At 34.5% G+C, this 24,162-nt stretch overlaps 3 protein-coding genes across 4 annotated transcripts; all 3 read left to right on the top strand.

Annotated features, from left to right (window-relative positions):
• The first annotated feature begins 561 nt into the window (after positions 1-561).
• On the top strand, positions 562-3,965 carry LOC120341937 (uncharacterized). The gene is made up of 6 exons (XM_078110335.1): positions 562-704; positions 2,220-2,280; positions 2,477-2,563; positions 2,658-2,741; positions 2,985-3,036; positions 3,865-3,965. Exons 1-6 carry the CDS (start codon positions 595-597, stop codon positions 3,885-3,887), a joined length of 417 nt encoding a protein of 138 aa, XP_077966461.1. The 5' UTR covers positions 562-594; the 3' UTR covers positions 3,888-3,965.
• Positions 3,966-8,214: 4,249 nt separating this feature from the next.
• On the top strand, positions 8,215-11,411 carry LOC144411664 (uncharacterized). The gene is made up of 6 exons (XM_039410541.2): positions 8,215-8,357; positions 9,824-9,884; positions 10,087-10,173; positions 10,506-10,589; positions 10,837-10,888; positions 11,300-11,411. Exons 1-6 carry the CDS (start codon positions 8,248-8,250, stop codon positions 11,320-11,322), a joined length of 417 nt encoding a protein of 138 aa, XP_039266475.2. The 5' UTR covers positions 8,215-8,247; the 3' UTR covers positions 11,323-11,411.
• Positions 11,412-15,446: 4,035 nt separating this feature from the next.
• On the top strand, positions 15,447-18,906 carry LOC120341944 (uncharacterized). 2 transcript variants are annotated; one of them, XM_078111097.1, is made up of 7 exons: positions 15,447-15,467; positions 15,671-15,817; positions 17,287-17,347; positions 17,553-17,639; positions 17,972-18,055; positions 18,308-18,359; positions 18,767-18,896. In XM_078111097.1, the coding sequence occupies exons 2-7, from the start codon at positions 15,708-15,710 to the stop codon at positions 18,787-18,789; spliced, it is 417 nt and encodes a 138-aa protein (XP_077967223.1). In that variant the 5' UTR covers positions 15,447-15,467; positions 15,671-15,707; the 3' UTR covers positions 18,790-18,896. The 2 variants fall into 2 exon arrangements, with proteins under 2 accessions (XP_077967223.1, XP_077967224.1); XM_078111098.1 differs by lacking the exon at positions 17,972-18,055 and having other exon boundaries at positions 18,767-18,906.
• The last annotated feature ends 5,256 nt before the right edge of the window (positions 18,907-24,162 follow it).

The following is a 24,162-nucleotide window of genomic DNA, read 5'->3' as shown; positions in this document are numbered from 1 at the left end:
TGAGTATTAAAGTTAAGTGGACTTTGAATATCTTTCCTTTCTCCATCAAGTTCACGCATCTGCAATAAATACCTGGCCAACGAATCCCATACTCGACCCGAACTAGTAACCGGACGAGAGGCCGTGGTTCACCATATGGTTAAGAAGTCTAATCGGCTTACGCCTCCCTCGGAATAAATATTTATATCTTATGTTGATTCATTCATCATCCTTAAATAACAAGATTGACTTAAACAAAAGGTCTTTTGATACGAGTTTTCGAACTTTGAATACATAATATAAATAGTAGGTTACATTTTGTAAAATGAAAAGGGAAATCCAACAAAGTCGACCACGACCGGATGCCCGATTACCAGGTCAGTTTATCCCCTTATTCCTGGCCACACCCCATGCGTTGTCCTTACAAAAATGCAATTGAGAGAATGTTTCCAATGATTAGAACAATACTGTATACCAATAATTGATATATATTAACTTTGGGCAAAATAGCAACATTCCATATCTGCCAGGCAAGATAATCTTTATAATTTCATTTGTTCTATTTTTTAATAAATCAGACATTAGTTGTCGATTAAAATCGAATATTCGCGCAACATGGGCCAACGCCAAACTATTGTATGCTTATCCTCATCGGTGGATCCCGAAAAGGACAACTCATTGGGTACTCCTGTGGACCCGCCAAAGTTTTTACACATGATCAATGGGTAAGTTAGTAAAACGATTTTAAATTTCGTTTTAATGTAAATGAAGTGTTATAAATAATTGAGTACAAAATGAAAGTATATTAACAATTATATTATTCATACTTCCACTTTGATATCCAATTCACACTGATTAACCAATCCGAGCCTAACTATTTCTCATCACTATGCCTCAACCCCCCCCCCCCCCTCCCCAAACAGTAGGTATGGTTATTGTGTGTCTCTTGATTGTAAGATGATGCGACCAATTATTATGGATTAATGCCATGCAGTGTAACATATGTCATAACTGCAAATTAAAACAGGTATGTATATTTAAGCTTTGACGTAATCATATACCGAAAAAATGAACTTGAGAGACATGGTCCATCGATATTTAATGGTTTATTGCTTTAGAGATCGCTACTGCAAATTTACTTCGGTTAGGCCACAAAGAGAATTCGCGTCTACATTGGCCAGGGCTGGCTTATCGTTGATCCGTATGTAACATGGGTAAAAACGAACTAATATTTCAATAAAAAAAAAAATTGGAAAAAGGCCGGCCAAAATGTTATTTTTGGGTGGTTTGTTCAGTTCCAAAAAGAATGCTTCATTGATGGTCGTTCTTTCCACGCATATTAATAAAGCCTAAAGAATTATTATCAAAGTTCGAACTGCTTCGTATTCCTGAAGATTTTGCTTTCGAATGTAACTTAGTTTAGTTACAGTTACAGGTTGATCTTGCGGTACATTTTTATGTCAGATGTTTGGGACGAAAATTGATTTTGAGAATATAAACCAGTTTGAACGTTCCAACGTTCCAAAATACTAAAGGGTGAATGTAGACCTACAGAACTACTGCGGCTCTTACTTAGCTTACTAGGATTTTTTCCAAAAGTTTCTCCCGTTATAGTGAAACGAATTCAAAAAATTGACATCCAGCGCAGTCGCCAGGGATAGTCACTAAATCCAAAACAGTACAATTTGCGTCCATGTTTGTTTGCACGCGTAAAATGCAAACAGTATACTTGCACCCACAGATTTTAACGCGCTGTAAATGAGCTCTGTATGGGGGTCCAAAAGTATGCAGGTACATATCATACACGTCAATTCCGTTATTGATTCTAGGTAAATACTCTGGATATAGGTTACGACCAGTGGTGGAATTCAACTTTTATGTCAGCCGTTTCCATCACAAAAGTCATATTTTTCGGCCGGTTCTGTTACATTTCTTTTTTAGTAATGCTAACCGGTTCGCTGATCTCATTAAATTCCGTGAGACGGTTCTATAGAACCGGTGCGTGCGAACCGGCTGAATCCCACCACTGCTGGTTACGACCTCAGGTCTATTTACCACGTCTGTTTTCGGTATATTCTTCATTCCCTGGCTGTAAACAGTAGATTTTATTAAAATCAAAATTGTTTCGGATATGATATATAAATTTAGTTAAATTTTTGTGTGATATTATACAAATATACCTAATATTATTTGCCTTTATTAATATTATTTGCCTCGTTTTTATAACTGTTTATTTTCAGTGATCTCACTCCCGAAGAGACGGCGAAGGTGGCGAAGACAAGTTATCAAAAAAAGAAGACGGTGAGGAATTCTCAATATTTAAACCAATCAGAAATCCTGTGCCGCATGTAGCATAACACATCTATCTCTTAACCGAAGCAATATTAAGTTATGTATAACATGATGACTCAATATATATTCATTTTCAATGCTTTATTTTGATTCTATACCATTTTATTCAGTAAAGACATCAATGCAATATTAAAATTTATTCCAGATTCAAAATACAAAATTAAAACCGCGAATTCGTGGACAATTTGGATACCGTATGCCACCAAGAAGTCAAGGTCAAATGTCGTCCACGGTAAATGATTTAATTTGACTATCTGGCTCTATAAATATTTCTTTTTGTATTTTATGGGGAGATATTATTTGTAATTTATAAATTTAAATTGTAGGTTAGTCCTGTCAAACACAATTTGAAGCTTTGGGGTACATTCGGATGCCACGTGAAACCACGAAGCGGCGGAGTGGTGGCCATGGTAAGAAACCTATCGGCATTGCGATATGCAGTATCTTTTACTTGTAGTGGACGAATTTACAAACATAAAAAAGCAACATGGTTTTTTATTTATTTTTTAAGTCTCGTTTAATACAAAGTGAATACGCAATACTCATATTTAAAATTATTTGTTCCATGAAATATTACGTAACGCTAACCCAACGAATATATATATATATATATGAAATAATTTTCTGTTTTTATTCGCTTTGAACGTTAACAGACATCAACTGAATCTTGCAGAGAGCTCCGTTGCACGCGTATGATCAATTTCGGTAACTATATTTTGATGATTACTTATACATACACAGTGGCGTGCCTAGAGGGGGGCGAAGGGGGCAACCGCCCCGGGCAGCACATTGTAGGGGGGCAGCAGAACCAAGCTGTAGAGTTTGCGTTATTACACATGCTCTTCTAGATGTGTTCCTATTTAATTAAAAGCTAACATTATGTGTTCTGTGGTAATGGTTATTCAACAAGAGTTGTTTCCCCGACCCATGACCTCAGAAAAAATTTCCCTATATTTTACAATTGCAACATTATTGATGCTTAGTTTAATAAATCAAACGTTTCTTTCCTACTTGAGTATTATTTGATTTATTCTCGTGTATGACGACATCTATAATCTGTTTATCACCCAAATTATTTTAGAAGTTAGGTTTAAGGGGCAGCATTATCAGAAACTCGCCCCGGGCAGCAGACTAGTTTGGCACGCCCCTGTACATACATTAAAGTTACTTCTTTATGTCTCCAATGTATCAGAAATTTGAGTATAATAATAAGCCGCTTACTTTAAATTAACTTCATCCGCGTAGACTCCGATCGCGTAGTCCTCGTGACAATGCATATTATTACTATTCATATCAGATTTGAAATCACGCAAAGGTCTTCCGCGATATGTTTTACATTGACTCATCTTAGGTTGAAAGTTTCGAGTTCTATCGTACTCAGTGTAAAGGAATAAAGAAATGCTCAACTGAACGAAATACCCGAGATGACTTTTTTTTTGAAAATATCAAATTTCAGAACCACTATGTGATAAAACATTTTATGAAAATGGTTTCCACTTCTTTGTTATATATTAAATTTTTTTTTCGTTTCAGATCGCCGCATGACAGCGGGATGAAGTGAATGTTCTATTTTGTTTTATACTTTTTATATTTTTATAGATAAAACTATATATATATAATAAATATTAACCTTTATATTCACAAAACGCTTTATATCGAAACCTGTGTCAAGTGTTTCTCGCCTATGGGTTAGGAAATTATGCTTCCAAGTTTTCTTCTAGTTTCCCTACATCCCCTAAAATCGCAACATGCTGTTCCGGAGAACAACAAAATTGAAAATTCTCCTCTATGAAAGAAACATTTTGTAGTTCTAACAATGTGCAATATAGATAAGACTTGTATCCTTTGATTAGTTTATTCGATTTCATGGTGCTGTAGTACTTTATACTGTCTGCGTTCTTTAGATTCTCCTTTTTGGATCACATGTTATTCATCGGCCATGAGTACAAGGATTTCCCGTGTGCCCATGAGCATTCGTAGTTTTAGTTTGTGTTCCGTTCATTCTATACTGCAGTTTTTATTTATTAAATAGATTGACACATTGGAAGACAAATGATGAGGTGATATTTGGCGTTATTTCTGAACGCCGGTACACTTACATGGTCGCCCAATACTACACAAACTATTAATCGAAACTGCCTAGCCAGAATTATATATATTTTCAATGTTTGACTCAATATTATTCTCGCGTGTTTATTTAATTACATCTCCTAGCATAGATAGCAGCATTAGTGATGCCTTTACTGCAGCTTTCATTTTCAAAGGTACATTGAAAATGAAATTCATTCAGATTATAAATGCTAAAATACCAACTGTTCTTTGATTTGAGCATGTACAAACCCCTTAATGGTTCAACATTCAAAATTTTACTGATGGAATTGACATTTCGAAAATTTTACTTAAAAAATTGTTATCCATCACGGCATTTTAACAGTTTTACCAACTCGCAGTAATTATCATTTATATTACATGTATCTCATTCGGCCATATCCGGATTGGCGTTTTAGCTTTTAGAAATATTTGTCATGCCATTCAAGGAGAATGGTCAGCTACGTGCTTGAACCTTGGATAGTACCCCTATCAAATATATTTTTGAATTTTTTAGTCAGAACTTCTTCCGTACAATTTTCGTCGTATAGCACTTTCTGAACGAAAAGATGCTGTTTTTCAGCACTCCCTCTCCAGATCAAAAAGTCGAACATGAGATGCCTGGTTAAGCTTCATTTAACTATACTGTCTCTGGTAGGGGTACAACGCTATTTTTTTGCTCGATGGGGCCACATTGAAGTCACATCTTTTAAACCAATCCATTTACACATAAATCACAGGAAATTGGCCGCCAGAGTAGCTCCAAGAAATGGATAATGAGAATGTAATAAGTTGCACAAGTAGATATTCGCATCCTTGTATTCTTGTTACAACAGCGACTCATACTTATCCATTACATCCATAACTGATAAAATCATTCAAATTCATGAGCCCGAACTAAATTCGTCAATAATTTAGAATTTTCGTAAAATTTAACAAGCTATTGATGAGAACAACATATTTATTTGGTAATATATTATATCAACAATCATCCGGTCTTGTAGTGCTAGGTGTAAACCAATATGATTGTGAGTAGCATATTTTTTTGATCTGAGACAATAATACTTATGCATCTGCAGTTCAATATCACATCTTCCATTAGTATTTTTTATATCGCAGCTGCTTACAAACTTCGGAAGTGAAATGGTAGGAAAGTTGATACCTTCCAATCGCTGTTGGCATTTTTTTCGGAAAATGCTCTCTTCTTCTATTTCTCTCACATTTAGCCTACTCAACTTCTTTAAAGTTGAAAAATCAAACCGATGAAGGGCAAACGAAATATTAGTCACGTATGAATACCCTGTAGTCAAATATTGAAAATAATTAATTCTGACTAGAGTCAAGTTAATGATGTGTATATATATATGTTTTGAGTCTTTGACGTTATCATATTTCGCAAAAATAATCTTGAGACGTAGGCCATCATCATAGTCGCAGTTTATTACTTTAGAAGTCTTCACTGCGAATCGCAGTTTTCAAACGTGAATTTCATAATACCCACGACTATTAGACTCCCGGAAAAGGTGTGACACGACAAGTGTCTCATTGATTGAATCTATAACCCGCATTTTCTTGCTGTGATAATAATATAATGTGCGATCTATCATCTATCCGGTGGAAAAGATTCGCTATCCTGGATACGGATCCTGGAGACTGTTACTTAGGTTATTAGGTTTCTCTAAAAGACATCTTGCGTGTTGGTGAATACATATATATACATTTCAAATAATCCATATTCATCCATGGCAAGGCCAGTTTCTAGATCCCGTGTAAATAGTTTTGCTAAGAATATTGGAATCAAAATTGTTTCTGATGTGCAGTAAATTTATTTAGATAATATTGGTATTACACATAAAAAAAAGGCGAGGTATCCATACTTAAACCAATCACGCACGGATATGTACTGCATGCAGCATAACAAATTTATTAACCAATAAAATATCACCTCATGTATAATATGATAACACAATATACAATTTCGATGCCATTGCTATACCATTTTATTCGAAAAATACATCAATGCAACATTAAAATTCCAGGTTCGAAATACAACCCGCTGATTGGTGGCCAATTTGGATATCGCAGCCCACCTAGAGGTCAAGGTCAAATGTCTATTTTAAATGATCTGATTTGGCCTTTCTGGCTCTATTAATATTTCTTTCTGTATTTTGGTATCTTATCGTTAATGTGAATTAATAAATATAAAACTGCAGGTTAAACATGTCAAGAACAATTTTAAGTTTTGGGGCAGATTCGGATGCCACAAAGCGGCGGATTGCTAGTCGATAGTCGGCGGAGTGATAGTAGAAGTTAGCCACTCACTTTAAATTAACTTCCTATCCGTATGAGTGCGGGATGAAATAAATATATTCTTAAATGTACTATTTTATTTTTTGTACTTTATATATATATATATATATTGAAAGATAAAACTATATAATAAAATTGACCCTTTTGTTAGCAAACCCAGTGTTGAGGGTTTCGAGCCTATGGGGTATAAAAGTATGCGTCCAATAGCTAGAAGGCTACAACTTTTTATTTATTTTAAACAAACTGTGTTTTCTATAGGATTCGTTTTGGTGTGTGCGATGACGTAATCAAAATTAAAAAATGTGCTTCTTGTTGGCGGTTTCGCTTTCGCGTAATATCAAATCTGCTGCTCAGCTGCGATACGGTACTGGTAGGCTACTATGACAGATTAAATAACCGTACCACTTCGTGTCCACATATTTGAGCATCACTATCTTGTTTCTCATTTTACTGTGTGAGATTCTCATTTTTGGAACAGATGATATTCCTAGGCCATGAGTACGTGAGCACATAATTATTTGCAATCTTAGTTCGCGTTTCGTCTATTCTATACCGCCGCTTTATTTTTAAATAGATTCACAAGTTGATGACAAATGATAACATGTAAAAACATGTCGTATTTCGACTACTTTTTAAAATGATTCTTCCGGAGACGACTCCATTTACTTTGCAGGCTTGGTCGCTTAGTTACAAAATATGACGTAACAATATTACAGAAACCTTTGTTTCCACGGAAACCGCTACCATCGTTGTTCGGGCCAGAGTTTAGCTTACAGTATTTAGTTTTTTTATTTCGTACACTTGCTTCATGCGAGTTTATGAAAATCGCTCGCGATAATTAGGTGATGTCGGTTAAAAATTGCAGTAGTGTAACGCGCAAACCATACCCCCTGTATCTCAGTATCTGCTACCGTAATGAGTCTGTAGAGTAGCCTATTAAAGTTAAGTGGACTTTGAATATGGCTTCCTTCACCATCAAGTTCACGCATCTGGAATAAATAACCAACGAATCCCATACTCGACGCGAACTAGTAACCGGACGAGAGGCCGTGGTTCGCCATATGGTTGAGATGTCTAATCGGCGTACCCCTCTCTCGGGATAAATATTTATATCTTATGTTGATTCATTCATCATCCTTAAATAACAAGATTGATCTAAACAATCTTTTGTTACGAGTTTTCGAACTTTGAATACATAATATAAATAGTAGGTTACATTTTATAAAGTGAAATAGGAAATCCAACAAAGTCGACCACGACCGGATGCCCGATTACCAGGTCAGTTTATCCCCTTATTCCTGGCCACGCCCCATGCGTTGTCCTTACAAAAATGCGATGGAGAGAATGTTTTCAATGATTAGAACAATACTGTACACCAATAATTGATATATATATTGACTTTAGGCAAAATAGCAACATTCCATATTGACCAGGCAAGATAATCTTTATAATTTCATTTGTTCTATTTTTTAATAAATCAGACATTAGTTGTCGATTAAAATCGAATATTCGCGCAACATGGGCCAACGCCAAACTATTGTATGCTTATCCTCATCGGTGGATCCCGAAGAGGACAACTCATTGGGTACTCCTGTGGACCCGCCAAAGTTTTTACACATGATCAATGGGTAAGTTAGTAAAACGATTTTATATTTCGTTTTAATGTAAATAAAGTGTTATAAATAATTGAGTACAAAATGAAAGTATATTAACAATTATATTATTCATACTTCCACTTTGATATCCAATTCACACTGAAACCAATCCGAGCCTAACTATTTCTTATCACTATGCCTCAACCCCCCCCCAAGCTGTAGGTATGGTTATTGTGTGTCTCTTGATTGTAAGATGATGCGACCAATTATTATGGATTAATGCCATGCAATGTAACATATGTCATAACTGCAAATTAAAACAGGTATGTATATTTAAGCTTTGACGTAATCATATACCAAAAAAATGAACTTGAGAGACATGGTCCATCGATATTTGATGGTTTATTGCTTTAGAGATCGCTACTGCAAATTTACTTCGGTTAGGACACAAAATGATTTCGCGTTTACATTGGTAACAGCTGGCTAATCATTGACCCGTATGTAACATGGGTAAAAACGAACTAATAATTCAATAAAAAAAGAATGGAAATAAGACCGGCCAAAATGTTATTTTTGGGTGGTTTGTTCAGTTCCAAAAAGAATGATTCATTGATGGTCGTTCTTTCCACGCATATAAATGAAGCCTAAAGAATTATTATCAAAGTTCGAACTGCTTCGTATTCCTGATGATTTTGCTTTCGAATGTAACTTAGTTTAGTTACAGTTAAAACAGTTTGATCTTGCGGTACATTTTCATGTCAGATGTTTGGGACGAAAATTGATTTTGAGAATATAAAGCAGTTTGAATGTAGACCTACAGAACCACTGCGGCTGTTACTTAGCTTACTAGGATTTTTTCCAAAAGTTTCTCCCGTTATAGTGAGACGAATTCAAAAAATCGACATCCATCAGTCGCCAGAGATAGTCACTAAATCCAAAACAGTACAATTTGCGTCCATGTTTGTTTGCACGCGTAAAATGCAAACAGGATATTTGCACCCACAGATTTTAAAACGCTTTAGTTGATCTCTGTGTGGGGGTCCAAAAGTATGCAGATACAAATTATACACGTCAATTCCGTTATTGATTCTAGGTAAATACTCTGGATATAAGTTACGACCAGTGGTGGGGTTCAAATTTTTTGTCAACCGGTTCCATCACAAAAGTCATATTTTTCGGCCGGTTCTGTTACATGTTTTTTTTAGTAATGTTAACCGGTTCGCTGATCTCATTAAATTCTGTGAGACGGTTCTATAGAACCGGTGCGAACCGGCTGAATCCCACCAATGGTTACGACCCCAGGTCAACTTACCACGTCTGTTTTCGGTATATTCTTCATTCCCTTGGCCGTAAACAGTAGTTTTTATCGAAATCAAAATTGTTTCTGATATGATACATAAATTTATTTAAATTTTTGTATGATATTATACAAATATAACCTAATATTATTTGCCTTTACTAATATTATTTGCCTCGTTTTTAAAACTGTATATTTTCAGTGATCTCACTCCCGAAGAGACGGCGAGGGTGGCGAAGACAAGTTACCAAAAAAAGAAGACGGTGAGGAATTCTCAATATTTAAACCAATCAGAAATCCTGTGAAATGTGCGCATGTAGCATAACACATCTGTCTTATAACCGAAGCAATATTATGTTATGTATAACATGATGACACAATATATATACATTTTCAATGCTTTATTTTGATTCTATACCATTTCATTCATTAAAGACATCAATGCAATATTAAAATTTATTCCAGGTTCGAAATACAAAATGCAAACCGCAAATTCGTGGACAATGTGGATACCGTATGCCACCAAGAAGTCAAGGTCAAATGTCGTCCACGGTAAAGGATTTAATTTGACCACTCCGGCTCTATAAATATTTCTTTTTGTATTTTTTTTGGGCGATATTATCTGTAATTTACAAGAGAGCTATGCTCTTAGCGTAGCGCCACCCAATGGCAATAATTTTGATGACGTCATAGCGAAAAAAAAAGTAATAGCCTTCTGGAGAAAAATTTTATCTTTAACCACTGAAAATTTCAAAGCAATTGGTTCAGTATTCGAAGAGAAAAGCGATTTTTTAATGATAATGACGAAAGAAAATAACAATAACAACAAAATTTTGAAACGATCGTTATGGCCACTAAACGTGTCCAATAAATTCAAATTGTAGGTTAGTCCTGTCAAAAACAATTTGAAGCTTTGGGGTACATTCGGATGCCACGTCAAACCACGAAGCGGCGGAGTGGTAGCCATGGTAAGAAACCTATCGGCATTACGTTATGCATTATCTTTTACTTGTAGTGGACGAATTTACAAACATAAAAAAGCAACAGAGTTTTTTATTTATTCTTTAAGTCTCGTTTAATACAAAGTGAATACGCAATACTCATATTTAAAATTATTTGTTTCATGAAATATTACGTAACGCCAACCCAACGAATATATATATATATATATATATGAAGTAATTTTATGTTTTTATTCGTTTTGAACGTTAACAGACATCAACTGAATCTTGCAGAGAGCTCCGTTGCACACGTATGACCAATTTCGGTAACTATATTTTGATGATTTGGTATACATACAGAAAAGTTGCTTCTTTATGACTCCAATGTATCAGGAATTTGAGTATAATAATGAGCCGCTTACTTTAAATTACCTTCCTCCATGTAGACTCCGATTGCGTAGTCCTCGTGACAATGCATATCGTTACGATTCATATCAGATTTGAAATCATGCAAAGATCTTCCGCGGTTCGTTTTACCTTGAATCATCTTAGGTTAAATGTTTCGCGGTCTATCGTACTCAGTTTAGAGGAATAAAGAAATGCTCAACTGAACGAAATAGCAGAGATAACTTTTTTTTTTTTGAAAAAATCACATTTCAGAACCACTATGTAATAAAATATTTTATGAACATGGTTTCCACTTCTTTGTTATATATCAATTTTTTTTTTCGTTTCAGATCGCCGCATGACAGCGGGATGAAGTGAATGTTCTATTTTGTTTTATACTTTTTATATTTTTATAGATACAACGATATATATATAATAAATATTGACCTTTATATTCACAAATCGCTTTGTATCGGAACCTGTGTCAAGTGTTTCGCGCCTATGGGTTAGGAAAGTTTTCTTCTAGTTTCCTTACATCCCCTAAAATCGAAACATGCTGTTCCGGAGAACAACAAAATTGAAAATTCTCCTCTATGAAAGAAACATTTTGTAGTTATAAAAATGTCCAATATAAATAAGACTTGTATCCTTTGATTAGTTTATTCGATTTCATGGTGATGTAGTACTTTATACTGTCTGCGTTCTTTAGATTCTCCTTTTTGGATCACATGTTATTCATCGGCCATGAGTGTGCCCATGAGCATTCGTAGTTTTAGTTTGTGTTCTATACTGCAGTTTTTATTTATTAAATAGATTGACACATTGGAAGACAAATGATGAGGTGATATTTGGCGTTATTTCTGAACGCCGGTACACTTACATGGTCGTCCAATACTACACAAACTATTAATCGAAACTGCCTAGCCAAAATTATATATTTTCAATGTTTGACTCAATATTATTCTCGCGTGTTTATTTAATTACATCTCCTAGCGTAGATAGCAGCATTAGTGATGCCTTTACTGCTTTCATTTTCAAAGGTACATTGAAAATGAAATTCATTCAGATTATAAATGCTAAAATACCAACTGTTCTTTGATTTGAGCATGTACAAACCCCTTAATGGTTCAACATTCAAAATTTTAATGATGGAATTGACATTTCGAAATTTTACCTAAAAAATTGTTATCCATCACGGTATTACCAACTCGGATGTGTTGTATCATCACTTCGCAGTAATTATCATTTATATTACATGTATCTCATTCGGCCATATCCGGATTGGCGTTTCAGCTTTTGGAAATATTTGTCATGCCATTCAAGGAGAATGGTCAACTACGTGCTTGAACCCTGGATAGTACCCCTATCAAATATATTTTTGAATTTTCTAGTCAGAACTTCTTCCGTACAATTTTCGACGTATAGCACTTTCTGAACGAAAAGATGCTGTTTTTCAGCACTCCCTCTCCAGATCAAAAAGTCGAACATGAGATGCCTGGTTAAGCTTCATTTAACTATACTGTCTCTGGTAGGGGTACAACGCTATTTTTTTGCTCGAAGGGGCCACATTGAAGTCACATCTTTTAAACCAATCCATTTACACATAAATCACAGGAAATTGGCCGCCAGAGCAGCTCCAAGAAATGGATAATGAGAATGCAATAAGTTGCACAAGTAGATATTCGCATCCTTGTATTCTTGTTACAACAGCGACTCATACTTATCCATTACATCCATAACTGATAAAATCATTCAAATTCATGAGCCCGAACTAACTTCGTCAATAATGTAGAATTTTCGTAAAATTTAACAAGCTATTGATGAGAACAACATATTTATTTGGTAATATATTATATCAACAATCATCCGGTCTTGTAGTGCTAGGTGTAAACCAATATGATTGTGAGTAGCATATTTTTTTGATCTGAGACAATTTTACTTATGCATCTGCAGTTCAATATCACATCTTCCATTAATATTTTTTATATCGCAGCTGCTTACAAACTTCGGAAGTGAAATGGTAGGAAAGTTGATACCTTCCAATCGCTGTTGGCATTTTCTTCGGAAAATGCTCTCTTCTTCTATTTCTCTCACATTTAGCCTACTCAACTCCTTTAAAGTTGAAAAATCAAAACAATGGAGGGCAAACGAAATATTAGTCACGTATGATTACCATGTAGTCAAATATTGGAAATAATTAAATCTGACTAGAGTCTAGTTAATGATGTGTATATATATATGTTTTGACGATATCATATTTCGCAAAAATAATCTTGAGACGTAGGCCATCGTCATAGTCGCAGTTTATTACTTTAGAAGTCTTCACTGCGAATCGAAGTTTTCAAACGTGAATTTCACAATACCCACGACTATTAGACTCCCGGAAAAAGTGTGACACGACAAGTGTCTTATTGATTGAATCTATGACCCGCATTTTCTTGCTGTGATAATAATATAATGTGCGATCTATCATCTATCCGGTGGAAAAGATTCGCTATCCTGGATACGGGTCCTGGAGACTGTTACTTAGGTTATTAGGTTTCTCTAAAAGACATCTTGCGTGTTGGTGAATACATATATATACATTTCAAATAATCCATATTCATCCATGGCAAGGTCAGTTTCTAGATCCCGTGTAAATAGTTTTGCTAAGATTATTGGAATCAAAATTGTTTCTGATGTGCAGTAAATTTATTTAGATGATATTGGTATTACCCATAAAAAAAAGGCGGGGCATCCATACTTAAACCAATCACGCACGGATATGTACTGCATGCAGCATAACAAATTTATTAACCAATAAAATATCACCTCATGTATAATATGATAATACAATATACAATTTCGATGCCATTGCTATACCATTTTATTCGAAAAATACATCAATGCAACATTAAAATTCCAGGTTCGAAATACAACCCGCTGATTGGTGGCCAATTTGGATATCGCAGCCCACCTAGAAGTCAAGGTCAAATGTCTATTTTAAATGATCTGATTTGGCCTTTCTGGCTCTATCAATATTTCTTTCTGTATTTTGGTATCTTATCGTTAATGCGAATTAATAAATATAAAATTGCAGGTTAAACATGTCAAGAACAATTTTAGGTGTTGGGGCAGATTCGGATGCCAGAAAGCGGCGGATTGCTAGTCGACAGTCGGCCGAGTGATAGTAGAAGTTAGCCACTCACTTTAAATTAACTTCCTATCCGTATGAGTGCGGGATGAAATAAATATATTCTTAAATGTACTATTTTATTTTTTGTACTTTATATATATATATATATATATATTGAAAGATAAAACTATATAATAAAATTGACCCTTTTGTTAGCAAACCCAGTGTTGAGAGTTTCGAGCCTACGGGTTAGAAAAGTATGCGTCCAATAGCTAGAAGGCTACAACTTTTTATTTATTTTAAACAAACTGTATTTTCTATAGGATTCGTTTTGGCGTGTGCGATGACGTAATCAAAATTAAAAAATGTGCTTCTTGTTGGCGGTTTCGCTTTCGCGTAATATCAAATCTGCTGCTCAGCCGCGATACGGTACCGGTAGGCTACTATGACAGATTAAATAACCGTACCACTTCGTGTCCACATATTTGAGCATCACTATCTTGTTTGGTTTCAAGATGCTGTGGTACTTTTACTGTCTGTGTTTCTCATTTTACTGTGTGAGATTCTCATTTTTGGATCAGATGATATTCCTAGGCCATGAGTACGTGAGCACATAATTATTTGCAATCTTAGTTCGCGTTTCGTCTATTCTATACCGCCGTTTTTATTTTTAAATAGATTCACAAGTTGATGACAAATGATGACATGTAAAAATTGATGTTGATCTACGTATGTCGTATTTCGACTACTTTTTAAAATGATTCTTCCGGAGGCGACTCCATTTACTTTGCAGGCTTCGTCGCTTAGTTACAAAATATGACGTAACAATGTTACAGAAACCTTTGTTTCCACGGAAACCGCTACCATCGTTGTTCGGGCCAGAGTTTAGCTTACAGTATTTAGTTTTTTTCTTTCGTACACTTGCTTCATGCGAGTTTATGGAAATCGCTCGCGATAATTAGGTGATGTCGGTTAAAAACTGCAGTAGTGTAACGCGCAAACCATACCCCCTGTATCTCAGTATCTGTAATTCTACTGTAATGAGTCTGTAGAGTAGCCTATTAAAGTTAAGTGGACTTTGAATATGGCTTCCTTCACCATCAAGTTCACGCATCTGGAATAAATAACAAACGAATCCCATACTCGACGCGAACTAGTAACCGGACGAGAGGCCGTGGTTCGCCATATGGTTGAGATGTCTAATCGGCGTACCCCTCTCTCGGGATAAATATTTATATCTTATGTTGATTCATTCATCATCCTTAAATAACAAGATTGATCTAAACAATCTTTTGTTACGAGTTTTCGAACTTTGAATACATAATATAAATAGTAGGTTACATTTTATAAAGCGAAATAGGAAATCCAACAAAGTCGACCACGACCGGATGCCCGATTACCAGGTCAGTTTATCCCCTTATTTCTGGCCACGCCCCATGCGTTGTCCTTACAAAAATGCGATGGAGAGAATGTTTCCAATGATTAAAACAATACTGTACACCAATAATTGATATATATATTGACTTTAGGCAAAATAGCAACATTCCATATTGACCAGGCAAGATAATCTTTATAATTTCATTTGTTCTATTTTTTAATAAATCAGACATTAGTTGTCGATTAAAATCGAATATTCGCGCAACATGGGCCAACGCCAAACTATTGTATGCTTATCCTCATCGGTGGATCCCAAAGAGGACAACTCATTGGGTACTCCTGTGGACCCGCCAAAGTTTTTACACATGATCAATGGGTAAGTTAGTAAAACGATTTTAAATTTCGTTTCAATGTAAATAAAGTGTTATAAATAATTGAGTACAAAATGAAAGTATATTAACAATTATATTATTCATACTTCCACTTTGATATCCAATTCACACTGATTAACCAATCCGAGCCTAACTATTTCTCATCACTATGCCTCAACCCCCCCAAACTGTAGGTATGGTTATTGTGTGTCTCTTGATTGTAAGATGATGCGACCAATTATTATGGATTAATGCCATGCAATGTAACATATGTCATAACTGCAAATTAAAACAGGTATGTATATTTAAGCTTTGACGTAATCATATACCAAAAAAATGAACTTGAGAGACATGGTCCATCGATATTTGATGGTTTATTGCTTTAGAGATCGCTACTGCAAATTTACTTCGGTTAGGCCACAAAATGATTTCGCGTTTAAATTGGTCACGGCTGGCTAATCATTGACCCGTATGTAACATGGGTAAAAACGAACTAATAATTCAATAAAAAAAGAATGGAAATAAGGCCGGCCAAAATGTTATTTTTGGGTGGTTTGTTCAGTTCCAAAAAGAATGATTCATTGATGGTCGTTCTTTCCACGCATATAAATAAAGCCTAAAGAATTATTATCAAAGTTCGAACTGCTTCGTATTCCTGATGATTTTGCTTTCGAATGTAACTTAGTTTAGTTACAGTTAATTAAAACAGTTTGATCTCGCGGTACATTTTCATGTCAGATGTTTGGGACGAAAATTGATTTTGAGAATATAAAGCATTTTGAATGTAGACCTACAGAACCACTGCGGCTGTTACTTAGCTCACTAGGATTTTTTCCAAAAGTTTCTCCCGTTATAGTGAGACGAATTCAAAAAATCGACATCCATCAGTCGCCAGAGATAATCACTAAATCCAAAACAGTACAATTTGCGTCCATGTTTGTTTGCACGCGTAAAATGCAAACAGGATATTTGCACCCACAGATTTTAAAACGCTTTAGTTGATCTCTGTATGGGGGTCCAAAAGTATGCAGATACAAATTATACACGTCAATTCCGTTATTGATTCTAGGTAAATACTCTGGATATAGGTTACGACTAGTGGTGGGATTCAAATTTTTTGTCAGCCGGTCCCATCACAAAAGTCATATTTTTCGGCCGGTTCTGTTACATGTTTTTTTTAGTTATGTTAACCGGTTCGCTGATCTCATTAAATTCTGTGAGACGGTTCTATAGAACCGGTGCGAACCGGCTGAATCCCACCACTGGTTACGACCCCAGGTCTACTTACCACGTCTGTTTTCGGTATATTCTACATTCCCTTGGCCGTAAACAGTAGTTTTTATCAAAATCAAAATTGTTTCTGATATGATACATAAATTCATTTGAATTTTTGTATGATATTATACAAATATAACATAATATTATTTGCCTTACTAATATTATTTGCCTCGTTTTTAAAACTGTATATTTTCAGTGATCTCACTCCTGAAGAGACGGCGAGGGTGGCGAAGACAAGTTACCAAAAAAAGAAGACGGTGAGGAATTCTCAATATTTAAACCAATCAGAAATCCTGTGAAATGTGCCGCATGTAGCATAACACATCTGTCTTATAACCGAAGCAATATTATGTTATGTATAACATGATGACTCAATATATATATAAATTTTCAATGCTTTATTTTGATTCTATACCATTTCATTCATTAAAGACATCAATGCAATAATAAAATTTATTTCAGTTTCGAAATACAAGTTGCAAACCGCAAATTCGTGGACAATATGGATACCGTATGCCACCAAGAAGTCAAGGTCAAATGTCATCCACGGTAAATGATTTAATTTGACCACTCCGACTCTATAAATATTTCTTTTTGTATTTTTGTTTGGCGATATTATCTGTAATTTACAAGAGAGCTATGCTCTTAGCGTAGCGCCACCCAATGGCAATATTTTGATGACGTCATAGCGAAAAAAAAAAATAATATCCTTCTGGAGAAAAATTTTATCTTTAACCACTGAAAATTTCAAAGCAATTGGTCCAGTATTCGAAGAGAAAAGCGATTTTTTAATGATAATGACGAAAGAAAATAACAATAACAACAAAATTTTGAAACGATCGTTATGGCCACTAAACGTGTCCAATAAATTCAAATTGTAGGTTAGTCCTGTCAAACACAATTTGAAGCTTTGGGGTACATTCGGATGCCACGTCAAACCACGAAGCGGCGGAGTGGTAGCCATGGTAAGAAACCTATCGGCATTACGTTATGCAGTATCTTTTACTTGTAGTGGACGAATTTACAAACATAAAAAAGCAACAGAGTTTTTTATTTATCACTTCAAGTCTCGTTTAATACAAAGTGAATACACAATACTTATATTTAAAATTATTTGTTTCATGAAATATTACGTAACGCCAACAAAACAAATATATATATATATATATATATATAGGAAATAATTTTATGTTTTTATTCGTTTTGGACGTTAACAGACATCAACTGAATCTTGCAGAGAGCTCCGTTGCACACGTATGACCAATTTCGGTAACTATATTTTGATGATTTGGTATACATATAGAAAAGTCACTTCTTTATGACTCCAATGTGTCAGGAATTTGAGTATAATAATAAGCCGCTTACTTTAAATTAACTTACTCCACGTAGACTCCGATTGCGTAGTCCTCGTGACAATGCATATCATTACGATTCATATCAGATTTGAAATCATGCAAAGATCTTCCGCGGTTCGTTTTACCTTGAATCATCTTAGGTTAAATGTTTCGCGGTCTATCGTACTCAGTTTAGAGGAATAAAGAAATGCTCAACTGAACGAAATAGCAGAGATAACTTTTTTTTTGAAAAAATCACATTTCAGAACCACTATGTAATAAAATATTTTAGAAAATGGTTTCCACTTCTTTGTTATATATCAATTTTTTTTTTCGTTTCAGATCGCCGCATGACAGCGGGATGAAGTGAATGTTCTATTTTGTTTTATACTTTTTATATTTTTATAGATACAACGATATATATATAATAAATATTGACCTTTATATTCACAAATCGCTTTGTATCGGAACCTGTGTCAAGTGTTTCGCGCCTATGGGTTAGGAAAGTATGCTTCCAAGTTTTCTTCTAGTTTTCTTACATCCCCTCAAACCGCAACATGCTGTTCCGGAGAACAACAAAATTGAAAATTCTCCTCTATGAAAGAAACATTTTGTAGTTCTAAAAATGTCCAATATAGGTAAGACTTGTATCTTATGATTAGTTTATCCGATTTCATGGTGCTGTAGTACTTTATACTTTCGAATGTAACTTAGTTTAGTTACAGTTAATTAAAACAGTTTGATCTCGCGGTACATTTTCATGTCAGATGTTTGGGACGAAAATTGATATTGAGAATATAAAGCATTTTGAATGTAGACCTACAGAACCAAAACATTTTGTAGTTCTAAAAATGTCCAATATAGGTAAGACTTGTATCTTATGATTAGTTTATCCGATTTCATGGTGCTGTAGTACTTTATACTGTCTGCGTTCTTTAGATTCTCTTTTTTGGATCACATGTAATTTATCGGCCATGAGTACAAGGACTTCCCCGTGTGCCCATGAGCATTCGTAGTTTTATTTTGTGATCCGTTTATTCTATACTGCAATTTTTATTTATTTAATAGATTGACACATGGGAAGACGAATGATGAGGTGATATTTGGCGTTACTTCTGAACGCCGGTACACTTACATGGTCGACCAATACTACACAAACTATTAATCGAAACTGCCTAGCCAGAATTATATATTTTTAATGTATGACTCAATATTGTTCTTGCGTGTTTATTTAATTACATCTCTTAGTATAGATAGCAGCATTAGTGATGCCTTTACTGCTTTCATTTTCAAAGGTACATTGAAAATGAAATTCATTCAGATTATAAATGCTAAAATACCAACTGTTCTTTGATTTGGGCATGTACAAACCCCTTAATGGTTCAACATTCAAATTTTAATGATGGAATTGACATTTCGAAACTTTTACTTAAAAAATTGTTATCCATCACGGCATTTTAACAGTTTTACCAACTCGGATGTGTTGTATCATCACTTCGCAGTAATTATCATTTATATTTTATGTATCTCATTCGGCCATATCCGGATTGGCGTTTTAGCTTTTAGAAATATTTGTCATGCCATTCAAGGAGAATGGTCAACTACGTGCTTGAACCTTGGATAGTACCCCTATCAAATATATTTTTGAATTTTCTAGTCAGAACTTCTTCCGTACAATTTCGTCGTATAGCACTTTCTGAACGAAAAGATGCTGTTTTTCAGCACTCCCTCTCCAGATCAAAAAGTCGAACATGAGATGCCTGATTGAGTTTCATTTAACTATACTGTCTCTGGTAGAGGTACAACGCCATTTTTTGCTCGATGGGGCCACATTGAAGTCAAATCTTTTAAACCAATCCATTTACACATAAATCACAGGAAATTGGCCGCCAGAGCAGCTCCAAGAAATGGATAATGAGAATGTAATATTAAGTTGCACAAGTTGATATTCGCATCCTTGTATTCTTGTTACAACAGCGTCTCATACTTATCCATTACATCCATAACTGATAAAAATCATTCAAATTCATGAGCCCGAACTAACTTCGTCAATATTGTAGAATTTTCGTAAAATTGAACAAGCAATTGATGAGAACAACATATTTATTTTGTAATATCAGCAATCATCCGGTCTTGTAGTACTAGTTGTAAATCAATATGATTTAAGTAGCATATTCTTTTGATCTAAGACAATAATACTTATGCATCTGCAGTTCAATATCACATCTTCCATTATTATTTTCTATATCGCAGCTGCTTACAAACTTCGGAAGTGATAGGAAATGGTAGGAAAGTTTTTAGGTTCCAATCGCTTTTGGCACTTTCTTCGAAACATGCTCTCTTCTTCTATTCCTCTTACATTTAGTCTACTCAACTTCTTTAAAGTTGAAAATTAAATAATGGAGGGCAGACGAAATATTAGTCACGTATGAATACCATGTAGTCAAATATTGAAATTAATTCTGACTATAGACAGCTTTAATTAAGCATTTGTTTAGTTATTGCCGACCATGTAAGTACTCCGATGTTTAGCAATATCGCTAAATTTCATGTTATCATTTGTCATTCAACTTGTCAATCTATTTAAAAATAAAAACGCCGGTATAGAATAGACGAAACGCGAACTGGGATTGCAAATAATTATGTGCTCACGTACTCATGGCCTAGGAATATCATCTGATTTACAGAATTTTCAAGTTCAAGGCTTCAATTGACAATTTTGATGACGTTTTGATATGTTTACGTCTTTCTACGCGCATTTCCGTCGGAAAAAGTAACATTTTTTGCATCGAGGGTGGCCTGTGCAGTAATAATTAGATGTGTGACGTCATCAAAATTGTCAATTGAAGCCTTGAACTTGAAAATTCTGTAAATATAATCGTGATTTTTAGAGTAATCATTCTTGCTATAATAGTGGTTTTGATGTTGTTCTGATGAAAAATAACACAAGAAAACGTTGAAATAAAAATTGATTAATTAGGAATAAATATTAACTCTCTACTAGACACAAAATATCGCAAGTTCAAAGAAAATTTTGGAATTTTGACGTATAAAAATTTTTTTTTTAGAGGAGTGCTTTTTATATATATTGCTGAATAGTACTCTAGCACACGCTATTAAATAGCCATGAGTGAAGCTTTAGGGCTTAATGGTTGACAAAAAAATAACCAATGTAAAATGGCACCAGACCGACCGGTTGGGTAGGGTTGCAAGTAGCCTACATGTGATGAAACCAAATTTCTACCTAACAAAGAACGATAAACACGAGCAACATTGAGCGAGGGAAATATATCATAAGGGAAATGAATTAGAGCAACGACTTTGTTTCAGTCAAATAACATGCACTATTAACAATATGAGGTAAAAATATTGAAATACACAATAACTATCCTTATGTACTCGCTACAATTCAACTTCGCTAGTTGCCTCAGCTAGCCGTGACACTAGTCAATTCAGTGACATTAGTGATGTAACTAGATGTCAAAAAATGTTTCTGGTTATGACGAAACAACACCAAATGCGATTTTTGATTAACCTCCGCGGGCCACAGTTAATGATGTGTATATATATATATGTTTTGACGATATCATATTTCGTAAAAATAATCTTTTGAGAGGTAGGCCATCGTCATAGTCGCAGTTCATTACTTTAGAAGTCTTCACTGCGAATCGAAGTTTTCAAACGTGAATTTCATAATACCCACGACTATTAGACTCACGGAAAAGGTGTGACACGACAAGTGTCTCATTGATTGAATCTATGACCCGCATTTTCTTGCTGTGGTAAAAATATAATGTGCGATCTATCCGGTGAAAAAGATTCGCTATCCTGGATACGGGTCATGGAGACTGTTACTTAGGTTATTAGGTTTCTCTAAAAGACATCTTGCGTGTTGGTGAATATATATACATTTCAAATAATCTATATTCATCCATGGCAGGGGGCCTGTTTCTAAATCCCGTTTAAATAGTTTTGCTAAGATTATTGGAATCAAAATTGTTTCTGATGTTTATTAAATTTATTTAGATGATATTAGTATTACACATACAAATACTAATATACCAATACTATCTATACTACTTTTCGCAACTGTATATTTCAGTTATTACACAACCAAACAGCCTGTTAAGTGGCGATGGCAAGCTACAAAAAAAGAAGAAGACGGGACATCCATATTTAAACCAATCACGCACGGATATGTACTGCATGCAGCATAACAAATTTTATTAACCAATAGAATATCACCTTATGTATAATATCGTCACGCTAATAACCGAATTGCGTAAGTCATTTTTGGCGATTTTGAGTTTTTTATTAAATAGGTATTTATGTAATGCTACGCACGTGTCTGTTAAATCAGATTTTATTTTAAAAATTCCGAAACCCATAAAAATGGAGATTTAATATGACCCGCACATTTGTGTAATTGTTCGTCATAATGAATTATCATTGTTACCGCAGGACTATTGTGACGTCACAAAGGCAAAATAGCCTCCGCGAAGTATTTTCGAGTTTTTGTATCTCCGATTCTAGCTTAGCGCGTATTAATTTGAGTTTATACTACAGTATAGGAAGACGTGCACTTGTGATATTCACTGTCCGGGTTCAATTCACCTTGGTCGGCTTTTTTATTGGGTGCATTGCAATTTATTCTTTATATTTAATCTTAGTCTTATTTCGGTGGGTGTGCAAAACGTGTTATATTGATGAAATATAATATATATTTTTAAATAGCTATTGTGAAGAGGTAAGGTGCATTTTCCCAGCTGTATGTTTTATCAAATCGCTTCATGCTGTAAAAACATATTCAAGACAGTAGTCCACATAAATCAATGTTGCAAAAGCCATTATGTATGACCTAAGAAATTACCAAGAGCAACATTAGATACTAATTACATGCATACGACAATATTGAACATGGTGATAAGGTAATTTTGCTACGTGTATCCAACTAAAAATAAGACACGTAAGAATTCCCATGCACGCACACATCAACTTACTAATAACTAATGCCTTACCTTTTTCATCACAGTGAAAGAAGTAAGATTTATTGTCCGTCAAGTGAAATGTCTGGCCTTCGCGACTGTTCTGTTGATTTGCTATACGTTGTATAAACAAATGAAATAAATGAATTAATTTCTTGAATGGGAAGATTAAGCTTAGGCATACCCGAACTTCTTGAACTATATTACTACTATTATATATGTTTTGTACATTTAGCTAGATTCAGTGTGTTGCCTGTTGTTGATAAAAGTGACCAAACGAAAATACATAACTTATATGACTTTTATTTGTTGCACCAAACTGATTAAGATTAATCACACAAGCGTCATATTATTATAGACACAAAATAATATCATTTACGATCATATAATTGCTATGTTTTGACTTTTAAAACTACGTTCATATTCGTTTCAAATATGAGATTTCAATAAAAATCCAACCTTCGATAGCAGCTTTATTGTTCAATTTTCCATTACGATTGTAAACATATTTTTCTGATTTAAATACAAAACAAGCCTAAAAAGTAAAAATGTTAAATGCTTCAAATAGCATTAATATTACCGCTTTGGCATGCATGAAATATGATTAAAATAGGAAGAAAGAAAAATAATTGAGATAAGCAAACCTTTTGGAAGACGATTATTGTAGTTTTCATTGGGTTGAAGATATTTGGTTACTTCCACTTTGCCTTCTTTTTTTTCTAAAATATGAAATATGGCAATATTTTTTCGTCA

This window comes from Styela clava, chromosome 3 (genome assembly GCF_964204865.1).
Source record: "Styela clava chromosome 3, kaStyClav1.hap1.2, whole genome shotgun sequence".
NCBI classification, from domain to species: Eukaryota; Metazoa; Chordata; class Ascidiacea; order Stolidobranchia; family Styelidae; genus Styela; species Styela clava.
This window is presented reverse-complemented; position numbering and strand designations above follow the sequence as displayed.

What these genes read in the sequence shown, in the direction of transcription:
- LOC120341937 (XM_078110335.1), top strand. Translation starts at nt 595, where the DNA reads ATGGGCCAACGCCAAACTATTGTATGCTTATCCTCATCGGTGGATCCC. An exon ending in AAGGTCAAATGTCGTCCACG is followed by an intron (nt 2,564 to 2,657) that starts GTAAATGATTTA and finishes TTTAAATTGTAG; the next exon opens with GTTAGTCCTGTCAAACACAA. An exon ending in GCGGCGGAGTGGTGGCCATG is followed by an intron (nt 2,742 to 2,984) that starts GTAAGAAACCTA and finishes GAACGTTAACAG; the next exon opens with ACATCAACTGAATCTTGCAG.
- LOC144411664 (XM_039410541.2), top strand. Translation starts at nt 8,248, where the DNA reads ATGGGCCAACGCCAAACTATTGTATGCTTATCCTCATCGGTGGATCCC. An exon ending in TTTTTACACATGATCAATGG is followed by an intron (nt 8,358 to 9,823) that starts GTAAGTTAGTAA and finishes GTATATTTTCAG; the next exon opens with TGATCTCACTCCCGAAGAGA. An exon ending in GCGGCGGAGTGGTAGCCATG is followed by an intron (nt 10,590 to 10,836) that starts GTAAGAAACCTA and finishes GAACGTTAACAG; the next exon opens with ACATCAACTGAATCTTGCAG.
- LOC120341944 (XM_078111097.1), top strand. Translation starts at nt 15,708, where the DNA reads ATGGGCCAACGCCAAACTATTGTATGCTTATCCTCATCGGTGGATCCC. An exon ending in GTTACCAAAAAAAGAAGACG is followed by an intron (nt 17,348 to 17,552) that starts GTGAGGAATTCT and finishes AATTTATTTCAG; the next exon opens with TTTCGAAATACAAGTTGCAA. An exon ending in GCGGCGGAGTGGTAGCCATG is followed by an intron (nt 18,056 to 18,307) that starts GTAAGAAACCTA and finishes GGACGTTAACAG; the next exon opens with ACATCAACTGAATCTTGCAG.